At 44.2% G+C, this 14,674-nt stretch overlaps 1 protein-coding gene across 2 annotated transcripts; it reads right to left on the bottom strand.

The window, feature by feature from the left end:
- Positions 1-11,703: 11,703 nt before the first annotated feature.
- On the bottom strand, positions 11,704-14,280 carry LOC131359525 (zinc transporter ZIP1-like). 2 transcript variants are annotated; one of them, XM_058399863.1, is made up of 4 exons: positions 14,040-14,280; positions 13,546-13,741; positions 13,342-13,463; positions 11,704-13,244 (listed from the first exon to the last, which is right to left on the bottom strand). In XM_058399863.1, exons 2-4 carry the CDS (start codon positions 13,685-13,687, stop codon positions 12,651-12,653), a joined length of 858 nt encoding a protein of 285 aa, XP_058255846.1. In that variant the 5' UTR covers positions 13,688-13,741; positions 14,040-14,280; the 3' UTR covers positions 11,704-12,650. The 2 variants fall into 2 exon arrangements, with proteins under 2 accessions (XP_058255846.1, XP_058256562.1); XM_058400579.1 differs by having other exon boundaries at positions 14,060-14,280.
- Between the last annotated feature and the right edge of the window lie 394 nt (positions 14,281-14,674).

Here is a 14,674-nt window from a genome sequence, read left to right as displayed (position 1 = left end):
CTTCCAATCCAGGCCGGGATCATTAGTCACTCCGGAGTCAGGTACATGACCACCACCTCGTCCAGCTCTGGACCAGAAACACCACATAACATTTACTAACATCTACTGACCGCCTTTACTCCCAGGTCCAGTTTATTGTTTTATTTATTATTTATTTATTAACACGTTTAAAATAATCACTTCATTCTGTAAAGTATCTTCAATAATGTTCTGTTCCTCTGTAACGGAGTGTGTTCTGTTCCTCTGTAACGGAGTGTGTTCTGTTCCTCTGTAACGGAGTGTGTTCTGTTCCTCTGTAACGGAGTGTGTTCTGTTCCTCTGTAACGGAGTGTGTTCTGTTCCTCTGTAACGGAGTGTGTTCTGTTCCTCTGTAACGGAGTGTGTTCTGTTCCTCTGTAATGGAGTGTGTTCTGTTCCTCTGTAATGGAGTGTGTTCTGTTCCTCTGTAACGGAGTGTGTTCTGTTCCTCTGTAATGGAGTGTGTTCTGTTCCTCTGTAACGGAGTGTGTTCTGTTCCTCTGTAACGGAGTGTGTTCTGTTCCTCTGTAATGGAGTGTGTTCTGTTCCTCTGTAACGGAGTGTGTTCTGTTCCTCTGTAATGGAGTGTGTTCTGTTCCTCTGTAATGGAGTGTGTTCTGTTCCTCTGTAATGGAGTGTGTTCTGTTCCTCTGTAATGGAGTGTGTTCGTGTCTCGTGTCCGGAGATCTCCCCGGGTCGGACGGATTAAAACTCTTAAATTCTCTGTATGATGATTTCAGAGTGACTCTGGCAGACGGGACCAAATGGCTGGTGCATAAAGGGAACAATTTTGGGATCTCCTCTCAGACGGTGGTGGTGGACGCGCGCCACATGAGCAGCAGCTGGAGGGTAAGAACATCTGGACTAGATCCACAGTCTCCATCATCATATTTAACTTCAGTGAGTTGTGATTTATTTCCTCGTCACTCAGAGACACTGTCGGTTTCTCCACAGATCAGGGAGACTAAGAACTTCAGAGGCAGTAAGACGGTGTCGGATTTCGTGAAAGCAGGAGGAACTGATTACAGTCTGCTGTTTAATAACTGTCACAACGCTGCAGGGAGGATGATGGGTAATTAAACACACCTGAGACTCACCTGAGACTCACCTGAGATTCCCCCTGAGACTCACCTGAGATTCCCCTTGAGACTCACCTGAGATTCCCCTTGAGACTCACCTGAGATTCCCCCTGAGACTCACCTGAGATTCCCCCTGAGACTCACCTGAGATTCCCCCTGAGACTCACCTGAGATTCCCCCTGAGACTCACCTGAGACTCATCTGCAGAAACACCAAACACCTTCATTATCATGTGTTCTGAGTGTTCAAGACAAGAACCTGGAAATAAACTCCTTCTTTACTCTCTGATCTCTTTATTGTGGGAGTGTTTACTGTATAACACACACACACACACACACACACACACATTTTTATATATATATATATTTACACACACACATTTATATACAGTATCTCACAAAAGTGGGTACACCCCTCTAATTTCAGTAAACATTTTAGTATAATCTTCTCATAGGACAATACTACTTTAGAGTAGTCAATGTGCAGCTTGTATAGCAGTATAGATTTCCTGTCCTCTGAAAATAACTCAACAAACAGACATTATTATCTAAATAACTGGCAACGAAAGTGAGTACACCCTAAGTGATAAAAGCTGTACATCGTTTAACCATGTCACAGGTCCTATTTATCATGTTCATGTGTTTGTCAGCTTGATAGGACCATACAAATGTGTGTATCTTATATTAGAGCATTTAAAATTTGGTGCTTTAAGTACAATTCACTCATATTGACCACTGGATGATCAACATGGCACCTCATGGTAAAGAACTCTCGGAGGATTTGAGAATTAGATTTGTTACTCTCCACAAAGATGGGTTATGCTACAAGAAGATCAGTAACACCCTGAAACTGAGTTACAGTACAGTGGCCAGGGTCATTACAGAGGGTTTTCCAAGACAGGTTCCTCTCTGAACAGACCTCACAGGGCCGATCAGCAAAGTTCTCATGCTGTGGGTCAGATGCAGAAGCTGGCTTTGAAAAACAGACACATGAGTGCTGCCAGCATTGCTTTAGAGGTTGGTCATCATGGTCTGGGGCTGCATGAGTGCTGCTGGTACTGGGGGGCTGTGGTTCATTGAGGGAAACATGGATTCCAGCATGTACTGTAACATTCTGAAACAGAACATGATACCCTCCCTTCAAAAACTGGGCCAAATGTCAGTTTTCCAACAACCCCAAACACACCGCCAAGATCACAACTGCCTTGCTGAGGAAGGTGAAGGTGATGGAGTGGCCAAGTATGTCTCCAGACCTGAACCCTATTGAGCACCTGTGGGGCATCCTCACACAGAAGGGGGAGAAGTGCCATGTGTCTAACATCCAGCAGCTCTGTGATATCATTATGGAGGCGTGGAAGAGGATCCCAGCAACAACATGTGCAGCTCTGGAGAACTCCATGGCCAGGAGGATTAAGGCTGTGCTAGATAACAATGGTGCTCACACAAAATATTCACACTTTGGACACAGCTCTGACATGTTCACTTAGGGTGTACTCACTTTCGTTGTCAGTTATTTAGATAATAATGTCTGTATGTTGAGTTTTTTTCAAAGGACAGGAAATCTGTACTGCTACACAAGCTGCACATTGACTAAAATATATCCAATTTTCATTTCTATAGTATTGTCCCTTGAGAACATATAATAAAGTGATTGCTGAAATGTGAAGGGTGTACTCACTTTTGTGAGATACTGTATATATATACAGTATAATGTGAGTACACCCCTCACATTTTATATACTCACACGTCCTCTTTTGAACTCTGATATGTCTCCCATAATGTTGTGTGCATTGCAATATTTTAAGCAAAACTGTGCTATTACTCTGCTAATTAAACCTTCACACTCTGCTCTTACTGGTGGAATGTGCAATCAATGAAGATTGGCCACCAGGCTGGTCAAATTTAGCCATGAAACCTCCAACACTAAATTAGCCAGTGTTTCAGTTTCATTGTCCAACCCCTATATATATATATATATGTGTGTGTGTGTGAGTGTGAGAGTGTGTGTGTGTGTGTGTGAGTGTGAGAGTGTGTGTGTGTGTGTGAGTGTGTGTGTGTGTGTGAGTGTGTGTGTGTGTGAGGGTGTTTGTGTGTGAGGGTGTTTGTGTGTGTGTTTGTGTGTGTGAGGGTGTGTGTTTGAGTGTGTGTGTGAGAGAGAGTGTGTGAGAGTGTGTGTGTGTGTTTGAGTGTGTGTGTGTTTGTGTGTGTGTGAGAGTGTGTGTGTGTGAGAGTGTGTGTGTGTGTGTGTGTGTGAGTGTGTGTGAGTGTGTGTGTGAGTGTGTGTGTTTGTGTGTGTGTCTGTGTAAACTCTTGGACGAGTCCTGGGACTTTACAAGGTTAGAGTCAGGATTGGAACACAGCCCTGGAGGAATTTCTGGTATTGTGTAACATGTTTTTTCTAGTGCAGATCAGGTTCAGTATATAAACCCAGAGTGTCCTGCATTCACCACAACACTGAACCTTACTTCTAATCAACACCAGCTCCTGTTCCAGCTCCAGCTCTAACACCAGCTCCTGTTCCAGCTCCAGCTCCTGTTCCAGCTCCAGTTCCTGTTCCAGCTCCAGTTCCTGTTCCAGCTCCAGCTCTAACACCAGCTCCTGTTCCAGCTCCAGCTCCTGTTCCAGCTCCAGTTCCTGTTCCAGCTCCAGTTCCTGTTCCAGCTCCAGCTCTAACACCAGCTCCTGTTCCAGCTCCAGTTCCTGTTCCAGCTCCAGTTCCTGTTCCAGCTCCAGTTCCTGTTCCAGCTCCAGCTCCTGTTCCAGCTCCAGCTCCTGTTCCAGCTCCAGTTCCTGTTCCAGCTCCTGTTCCAGCTCTAACACCAGCTCCAGCTCCTCAGAGGTAGAGATGATGGTGACTAACGCTCTGGGTGTGTTCATGTTCGCTGTGGCACTGATGGTCGCTGAAGGCTCCTGGGGCTCTGGTAGGTTTATAACACCTTTGTTACACATGTTCATGACGCCTGCTGTAGATGAAGTCTAATCTCACTAACAACTTCCAGATGAATCCAGCAGTTTTATTTATTTTTGTATAAAAAAAGAGAATTAGTGACCAGAATGTCCTACAGATGTTACACACACGCACGTCTTTATATTTCATGATCAGATAAAAACTCGTACAGTTATGACCTGTCCAAAGCGTCTGACCTGAGGAAGCTCTACAACTCCAAAGTTTATGCGGCTGACCGGATGACGCGGCCACTGGAGGGCCTTCCAATCCAGGCCGGGATCATTAGTCACTCCGGAGTCAGGTACATGACCACCACCTCGTCCAGCTCTGGACCAGAAACACCACATAACATTTACTAACATCTACTGACCGCCTTTACTCCCAGGTCCAGTTTATTGTTTTATTTATTATTTATTTATTAACACGTTTAAAATAATCACTTCATTCTGTAAAGTATCTTCAATAATGTTCTGTTCCTCTGTAATGGAGTGTGTTCTGTTCCTCTGTAATGGAGTGTGTTCTGTTCCTCTGTAACGGAGTGTGTTCTGTTCCTCTGTAACGGAGTGTGTTCTGTTCCTCTGTAATGGAGTGTGTTCTGTTCCTCTGTAATGGAGTGTGTTCTGTTCCTCTGTAACGGAGTGTGTTCTGTTCCTCTGTAACGGAGTGTGTTCTGTTCCTCTGTAACGGAGTGTGTTCTGTTCCTCTGTAACGGAGTGTGTTCTGTTCCTCTGTAACGGAGTGTGTTCTGTTCCTCTGTAACGGAGTGTGTTCTGTTCCTCTGTAACGGAGTGTGTTCTGTTCCTCTGTAATGGAGTGTGTTCGTGTCTCGTGTCCGGAGATCTCCCCGGGTCGGACGGATTAAAACTCTTAAATTCTCTGTATGATGATTTCAGAGTGACTCTGGCAGACAGGACCAAATGGCTGGTGCATAAAGGGAACAATTTTGGGATCTCCTCTCAGACAGTGGTGGTGGACGCGCGCCACATGAGCAACAGCTGGAGGGTAAGAACATCTGGACTAGATCCACAGTCTCCATCATCATATTTAACTTCAGTGAGTTGTGATTTATTTCCTCGTCACTCAGAGACACTGTCGGTTTCTCCACAGATCAGGGAGACTAAGAACTTCAGAGGCAGTAAGACGGTGTCGGATTTCGTGAAAGCAGGAGGAACTGATTACAGTCTGCTGTTTAATAACTGTCACAACGCTGCAGGGAGGATGATGGGTAATTAAACACACCTGAGACTCACCTGAGATTCCCCCTGAGACTCACCTGAGACTCACCTGAGATTCCCCTTGAGACTCACCTGAGATTCCCCCTGAGACTCACCTGAGATTCCCCTTGAGACTCACCTGAGATTCCCCTTGAGACTCACCTGAGATTCCCCCTGAGACTCACCTGAGACTCATCTGCAGAAACACCAAACACCTTCATTATCATGTGTTCTGAGTGTTCAAGACAAGAACCTGGAAATAAACTCCTTCTTTACTCTCTGATCTCTTTATTGTGGGAGTGTTTACTGTATAACACACACACACACACACACACACACACATATATATATATATATATATATAAAGTGAAACCTTGACTTACGAGTGAATCAACTCACGAGTTTTCCGAGATACGAGCCGTCGCTCGGTCGATTTTTTGCTTTAAGATACGAGCCGAGATCTGAGTTACGAGCGCGCGAGCTTAACTCCACCCACCACTTGGTCACCCAGCGAGCGGTCAGTCCACGTGGTGATCTCTCCAGGTCGTGCGTTGGTGCTGTGTAAAGACACTTCATCACTCATTTTCCAAACATTTTGAAAGGGAGGAAGAAACAAACCTCCTTGGACAGGTTTTTATTGAAACGCCCTGCAAGGGAAAGCGAGGAAAGTGTGGAGAAAAAGGGAGAAGTCAGTGAAGAAGATGATTAAGTGAAGTGAAAAAAAGTAGCAATTAAGTTTAGCGATAAAGTGTAGCATAGTTTGTAAGTTAAATTTAATTAATTGTAGCATTAAGTGTGTAGTGAGTAAGTTAGGTTAAGCGACAGAGCACGAAATGAAAAACTCCGCCCCCCTCCTCCGCCAATCTCCTCCCCCTCCGCCAGCATCTTCGTCTGATCTTCAAGGTAAATACACTTAAATAAAACCAGTTTATTTCTTTACATTTTCTTTTATTATGTATTATTACTGTTTTATACATTATTTGTTATTTATAAAGTACATTTTTCTTATTTAAAAACACGTAACAAAAAATGGTGTAGTTTTTGGGGGGCTGGAACGGATTAATAGCATTTCACTTCATTTTAATGGAGAAATTTAATTTGATATACGAGCAAATTGAGTTATGAGCTCGGACACAGAACCAATTACACTCCTAAGTCAAGGTATTACTGTATATATATATATATATATATACACATATATACAATATCTCACAGAAGTGAGTACACCGTACATGTATATATACAGGGGTTGGACAATGAAACTGAAACACTGGCCAATTTAGTGTTGGAGGTTTCATGGCTAAATTTGACCAGCCTGGTGGCCAATCTTCATTGATTGCACATTTCACCAGTAAGAGCAGAGTGTGAAGGTTTAATTAGCAGAGTAATAGCACAGTTTTGCTTAAAATATTGCAATGCACACAACATTATGGGAGACATATCAGAGTTCAAAAGAGGACAAATTGTTGGTGCACGTCTCGCTGGCGCATCTGTGACTAAGACAGCAAGTCTTTGTGATGTATCAAGAGCCACGGTATCCAGGGTAACGTCAGCATACCACCAAGAAGGACGGACCACATCCAACAGGAGTAACTGTGGACGCAAGAGGAAGCTGTCTGAAAGGGATGTCCGGGTGCTAACCCGGATTGTATCCAAAAAACATAAAACCACAGCTGCCCAACTCACTGCAGAATTAAATGTGCACCTGAACTCTCCTGTTTCCACCAAAACTGTCCGGCGGGAGCTCCACAGGGTCAGTGTACATGGCCGGGCTGCTATACCCACACCTTTGGTCACTCGTGCCAATGCCAAACCTCGGTTTCAATGGTGCCAGCAGCGAAAATCTTGGGCTGTGGACAATGTGAAACATGTATTGTTCTCTGATGAGTCCACCTTCACTGTCTTTCCCACATCTGGGAGAGTTACGGTGTGGAGAAGCCCCAAAGAAGCGTACCACCCAGACTGTTACATGCCCAGAGTGAAGCATGGGGGTGGATCAGTGATGGTTTGGGCTGCAATATCATGGCATTCCCTAGGCCCAATACTTGTGCTAGATGGGCACGTCACTGCCAAGGACTACCGAACCATTCTGGAGGACCATGTGCACCCAATGGTTCAAACATTGTATCCTGAAGGCGGTGCCGTGTATCAGGATGATAATGCACCAATACACACAGCAAGACTGGTGACAGAGTGGTTTGATGAATACTAATGAATTATTGTGGTCTAAAACCAGGCGTTACAGTTTCATTGTCCAACCCCTGTATATATGTATGTATACACACACATATATACACACACACAGACGTATATATATATATATATATATATATATATATATATATATATATATATATATATATATATATATATATATATATATATATATTAAGGTTGTCAATAGATTAAATTTTTTAATCGCGATTACACTTATAGTGAAATTAAACATACACTTTTTATTTTGTTTAACATGTGGGTTTGGTTTGCTACTCGTCAGTTTGCTAGTAAAACCTGTGATGTTCTTTGCTTTTAAATAATCCTCATTACAGTGTATGCACACAGAGATGCGTACTATCTGTGTTAGCATTCAGTCTGTGTTCATACTGCACCATTGATCAGTGACAGGAACTTTCACACTGCATGACTTCACAACAGGAAGAATCTCCAACAACTCTCTCTAAACTGCATTTCACAACTGAAATAATAAGGAAATAATGCAAGATCACACATGAGATCAGAGTTCTCACACGAGACTGGAAATGGACAAAAAAGTTCAAGATCCAAATGGTCAGTGCGGGAACAAGGATTGTGTGTTTTGCAGAATTGACCAAATGAATATTTTTGCAGTGTGCTGCTGCTGATGTGGCTGGTCAAGCAAATATTTCTGCTTTATTTCTGTTTGATGTAATTGTAAAGCTTATTTATTCTGATAGAACTATATTTAATATATTTAAGATATATTTCTGATAAAAACCTATAAACTCTATTAAACTATAATGTTGTGCTCCAACCGAAGCCATGCTTGCTGATATCGTGGTCTAAAATTCCTCCCCGAACTGACCGCTGCCCTGTATCTCACTCTCTTATTGGCTGTAGGTCATCGTCGAGGTGTTTTTCAGTCAGAGCTCCTTTCACACTGCAGGACTTTGAGTTGGCGAGTCATCGGTGATTTGGTCAGATCGAGTTTTCGGTCATTCACACTGCGCGATTGTCACTCGTGTGCACACGCTCTGCGACTAGTTGGCGACTAAAAAGTCATGCAGCTTGAACTCGGTGATGACAAACTCAAACTCCCAACCCTCAATATCATCTGCGTGATGCAAATTGCGTTAATGACCCACCTTTTGTCTGTTTCTGTAACTTAAGACACACACACATGTATATACACTATATTGCCAAAAGTATTCTCTCACCCATCCAAATAATCAGAATCAGGTGTTCCAATCACTTCCATGGCCACAGGTGTATAAAATCAAGCACCTAGGCATGCAGACTGTTTTTACAAACATTTGTGAAAGAATGGGTCGCTCTCAGGAGCTCAGTGAATTCCAGCGTGGAACTGTGATAGGATGCCACCTGTGCAACAAATCCAGTCGTGAAATTTCCTCGCTCCTAAATATTCCACAGTCAACTGTCAGCTGTATTATAAGAACGTGGAAGTGTTTGGGAACGACAGCAACTCAGCCACGAAGTGGTAGGCCACGTAAACTGACGAAGCGGGGTCAGCGGATGCTGAGGCGCATAGTGCGAAGAGGTCGCCAACTTTCTGCAGAGTCAATCGCTACAGACCTCCAAACTTCATGTGGCCTTCAGATTAGCTCAAGAACAGTGCGCAGAGAGCTTCATGGAATGGGTTTCCATGGCCGAGCAGCTGCATCCAAGCCATACATCACCAAGTGCAATGCAAAGCGTCGGATGCAGTGGTGTAAAGCACGCCGCCACTGGACTCTAGAGCAGTGGAGACGCGTTCTCTGGAGTGACAAATCGCGCTTCTCCATCTGGCAATCTGATGGACGAGTCTGGGTTTGGCGGTTGCCAGGAGAACGGTACTTGTCTGACTGCATTGTGCCAAGTGTAAAGTTTGGTGGAGGGGGGATTATGGTGTGGGGTTGTTTTTCAGGAGCTGGGCTTGGCCCCTTAGTTCCAGTGAAAGGAACTCTGAATGCTTCAGCATACCAAGACATTTTGGACAATTCCATGCTCCCAACTTTGTGGGAACAGTTTGGAGCTGGCCCCTTCCTCTTCCAACATGACTGTGCACCAGTGACCAAAGCAAGGTCCATAAAGACATGGATGACAGAGTCTGGTGTGGATGAACTTGACTGGCCTGCACAGAGTCCTGACCTCAACCCGATAGAACACCTTTGGGATGAATTAGAGCGGAGACTGAGAGCCAGACCTTCTCGTCCAACATCAGTGTGTGACCTCACAAATGCGCTTCTGGAAGAATGGTCAAAAATTCCCATAAACACACTCCTAAACCTTGTGGACAGCCTTCCCAGAAGAGTTGAAGCTGTTATAGCTGCAAAGGGTGGACCGACGTCATATTGAACCCTATGGATTAGGAATGGGATGTCACTTAAGTTCATATACGAGTCAAGGCAGGTGAGCGAATACTTTTGGCAATATAGTGTATATATATATATGTATATAGCGAGAGAGAGAGAGAGAGAGTCGCCCAGAAAAATGTATACACCTTTCAGGATTTAAGAAATTTTTTTTATACAAAAATTTGTATAAATATTGTATTACTAAATTTATTGCTATACGTTATAGACTGATTTATATGATGATATTATGATAATATTATGATAATATTAATATAATACTAACATAATTTACATCATACTGTTTTTCTTTTCCTGAAGTGTATATACATTTTTTGGTTGACTCTGTATATATGAATTGTGAAAATGAAGCAATATTGAAAAAAAAATTAAAATAACGGGATAAGAGCCTCTAGTGGACAGAGTCTAGTACTGCAGGAGTCAGGCCAAAACCATGTCCAGCCAATGGACTGATTAATGTAAAAATTTGTTGTGAGCCGTTTGAGTGTCACAAAATCATGAAACTAAGCAGAATCACTCACAACCCGTTGTTCTTTCTATGTAAAAAATGTTGAAACATTAGGACCTTCCACTGTTAAGATATAAGAACATTAATATTTTTCTACTATGTCCTCACCATAGCAACATCATTCACAATATCACAAATTCCTTCACAGTTTCACATCAGCCATGTCCTGACATTATTCTCACTGATTCTCAACCAAATCAGGTGAAAGGAAGGGAAAACATTAGAGATTTCAAAAAGTGACACACTTCCTGCTGCCAGTTGGTGGCGCTATGACCGAGACTCACAGTTGTCATATCAGTGTGATCAGATTTCACTGCTTAACATAATCCTAAGGTTTCATGTAGATCACTTAATGTACACAGAAGTTATTAGCCACTTCCTGTTTCGTTTTATTCACCATAAGTTTAAGGGCTTCTCACGGCTGAACCGTTTGAGATCAAAAATCCCTCATCAACTTACATGATCAGTGTTGAGATCATATTAGCCTGGGTTTGGTGGCGGTTATAATAATGTCTTGAGATCATATTAGCCTGGGTTTGGTGGCGGTTATAATAATGTCTTGAGATCATATTAGCCTGGGTTTGGTGGCGGTTGTATCAATTCCCTTGGGTGCATTTTGCAAACAACTCAAAATACCTCACTTCCTGTGGATTAGACTTAATGACATGCAGTGTGAAAGTTGTTCAGTTCAGTGAGATCTAAGTCTGTACCAAGTTTTACATGGATATGTGTAAGTGTGTATCAGCTATGCAGCAAGATTTTCCAGGGGGCGCTGTGACGGGTGTCTGCCACGCCCAGGGCCGATCCACGGTGACCTCCTAATGGCCGCAGATTCCAACCTGTCTGCTGATTTTCAAGAGTTTTTGAGCATGTTAAGGGGTCCAAAATACCCCGAAAGGTTGAAAAAAAAAAAAATAAAATAAATAAATATAAAATTCTAAAAACAATAGGGCTTCCGCACCTACGGTGCAAGGTCTCTGGCCTTGCGCCCTCGGTGCTTGGGCCCTAATAATGAGTTTCTTCTGTTTTTTTCTTCCAGGGTCATGTATTGGTGAGATGAGTTTTGTTTCATTTTTTGTGAACTGCTGATAATATTTCTCCTAAATTCAAAATATAACTATTGTTATTTAGAGTGTATATTTAAAGGAAATGACATCAAATAACCCAAGATCATGCAGTATTAGCAGAGCTTTAATAACTCAAATAAAACAAAATGTAAATAATTTGTAAACAGATTGTGTTAATGCTTTGTGTAAATAACATTAAGAGATCAGTATTTGGTGGAATAACCCCGATCTGCATGGGTTCTGGCGCCATGATCTCCACCAGTTTCTCACACTGCTGTTGGGGAAAAAAGCAAACAGCTCAGCTTTGCTTGATGGTTTGTGACCATTTATTCGTGAGGTTTAGGGTTCACATCTGGAGATTGGGCAGTGGGCTCTTATTTTTTTCCAGAGCTGTACACACACACACTGGTTAATGGTACAGTAGTGTAGATGAGGTACCCTGCAGTATCCAGAGCCCTGTGTGTAGTTCAGTAGAAGAGAGAACAGAGGGAATGTGGATAAAATATCTGAGTTTAATGAAACATGTTTACATCACAAACAGGAAGTCCTACATCTACACTTACACTCACAACTGTCCACTTCTAAGGTCAGACATTTGTAGTGTGTGTGTCCATATTTATATCCCATAGTGATTCAGAACATCACCAGTTGTCATGGTAACTGGACTGTGAGTGTTCAACACTTTGCTAGGGAAGATGTAGTGTACAGATTGTACTGAGATATCTGTGTGTGTGTGTGTGTGTGTGTGTGTGTGTATGTTTAGAGGAGCAGCACAGCAGTGAACACACTGAACCCCGTGAGTGTGTGTGTGTGTGTGTGTGTGTGTGTGTGGGTGTGTGTTAGAGGAGCAGTGCGGCGGTGAACACACTGAACCCCGTGAGTGTGTGTGTGTGTGTGGGTGGATGGGTGTGTGTGTGGTGTGTGTGTGTGTGTGTGTGTGTGTGTGTGTGTGTGTGGGTGTTAGAGGAGCAGTGCGGCGGTGAACACACTGAACCCCGTGAGTGTGTGTGTGTGTGTGGGTGGATGGGTGTGTGTGTGGGTGGGTGTTAGAGGAGCAGTGCGGCGGTGAACACACTGAACCCCGTGAGTGTGTGTGTGGGTGGGTGTGTGTGTGTGTGTGTGTGTGTGTGTGTGTGTGGGTGTGTGTGTGTGTGTGTGTGTGTGGGTGTTAGAGGAGCAGCGCGGCGGTGAACACACTGAACCCCGTGAGTGTGTGTGTGGGTGTGTGTGGGTGTGTGTGTGTGCGCGTGTTAGAGGAGCAGCATGGCGGTGAACACACTGAACCCCGTGAGGATCAGTGTTACATTAGCGATACGTTTCTGGTTAGCGCTCGTTACGCGGGGCAGGACGTCCATGAAGACGAGGTAGATGAAGCTCCCTACACTCAGCCCCTGGAGCGTGGAGCGAGCCAGGTGGAAGGACCAGTGTGTTTGTGCGTGCCGCAGGATGAGTCCAAGTGGGAACGCCGAGGACAGCGCTGCCATGCTGACCGACACCGCGAAGCGTCTCATCTGACCGTGAATGAGCAGGACGGCCAGGCTGCAGGAGACCAGGGCAGTGCGCAGGAGGAGATGGGGACGCGGCCGCACCGTCTCCGCCGATAAACCCTGCAGGGTGAAGAACAGACAGAGGGACAGGAGCAGCATGGACGAACGGAGGGGGGACAGGGAGGGATCGGGACGCGGCCGGACCGCCCCCGAGCACAGGGCTTCCTTCTCCTCTCGTCCATCTGTCTGTCCGTGCTGTCCCTCACGCTCGTCCCTCAGGGTCAGGAGCAGCTGCTCCATCACCAGCAGGAACAGGAAACCCACAGACATGATGAACTCTGGCACCGGGAAGTACAGCTGGGGACACACGGGACATGAGACAGGACCTATTGTGTAGGTGCCGTGATGCATTGTGGGTATTGTGTAGGTGCTGTGGTGCATTGTGGGTACTCACGATCACGCTGAGCTCTGTGAATGTCTCTCTCATTTCTTTTAGAAAAGTTGGAATAATGTCCAGCAGACAGGACGATAAAAACACACCTGCAGAGAGACAGCTGAGAGAGGAGAGACGGGTGTCTAACACACACACACACACACACACGTTAATACACCACTATAAAACATATAAAAAATACAGATACCGTGTGTGTGGGATTACCTGAGTGTGATCCGCTTCTCCACGACACTCTCAGTGCTCCGAGTGCCCCAAACCCACACACCAACACACACACCACATACACCAACACACACACCAGCTCCGATCCCACACCGTTAACCACACTGGAAACCAGTGACATCATTACACACACACACACACACACACACACACACTCGGGGATTTTGGGGTCAGCGAGCTGAAGCACATCAGATGAAGATGTTATAACGGGTTATAGCAGAGTTATAACACCTATCCTCTTTAATAAGCCAGCTGAATCCACTTTTATTAGTTTATATTCAATAAGAGATTAAATATTTACTTTAATCTCAATTTACTATAAAAATACAAACAACAAATCAGTCATTTCCGGTCTCCGGTGCCAGCTGGCTGAGGCTCTTTCTACAGCGACTAGCGGCTAAAACGAGCTAGCATTAAAGTTCTGATCTAAATCTCCTAAATGTTCTAAATCATTTATAACTGAAGAAAATAAACACCTGAGTGAGGTTAGCTGTACCTCTGGAGCGGTCAGTCTCGGGCCGTGAATTCTAAAAACTCCTGACCCCGGGCTACAAATCAATCCCTCCTTTATCTCTAGTGCACTAAGTAGGCTGCTTACGCCATAATGCTGCAGCTTCCATAGGGCACATAAGTAGTGCGCATGCGCTGGTTTGGCATTTCGCCGCAGTGCTCCGTCCGCTAAACTAACGGGAAAGTGCGCGTCAAGTTTACTGACAAACCGGACAAACCACGCCCTCTCATGTTCTAAGTGGTTGGAAGTTCAGACTTGCTGTCCAATCCGCGGGTTGCTCGTAAGCATGCGCACAAGCCGGGACGTGTCAGAATACGGGGGGACTTTTTATAAATTAATATTTTATTGTAGTTAAAGGTATATTTAATTTCATCAGTGTATTCAAGGAGCTAATGAAGTTAGCGCGTGTAGTCCTTCTGAAGTATGTGTTAGAGAACTACATTACCCAGAGAAACATGCACAAATCAGACGCAGACACAACATCCGGGTATAACGACTGTATAACACCCACACTCCACTGGCATTTATTAAGAGTTAATAAATTTATATTTATTAAATAGTGTCGAGTATTATCTTGTGTAAGAGGAATATCTAGCAGGC

The sequence above is a fragment of the Hemibagrus wyckioides genome, linkage group LG01 (assembly GCF_019097595.1).
Source record: "Hemibagrus wyckioides isolate EC202008001 linkage group LG01, SWU_Hwy_1.0, whole genome shotgun sequence".
Taxonomy (NCBI): domain Eukaryota; kingdom Metazoa; phylum Chordata; class Actinopteri; order Siluriformes; family Bagridae; genus Hemibagrus; species Hemibagrus wyckioides.
This window is presented reverse-complemented; position numbering and strand designations above follow the sequence as displayed.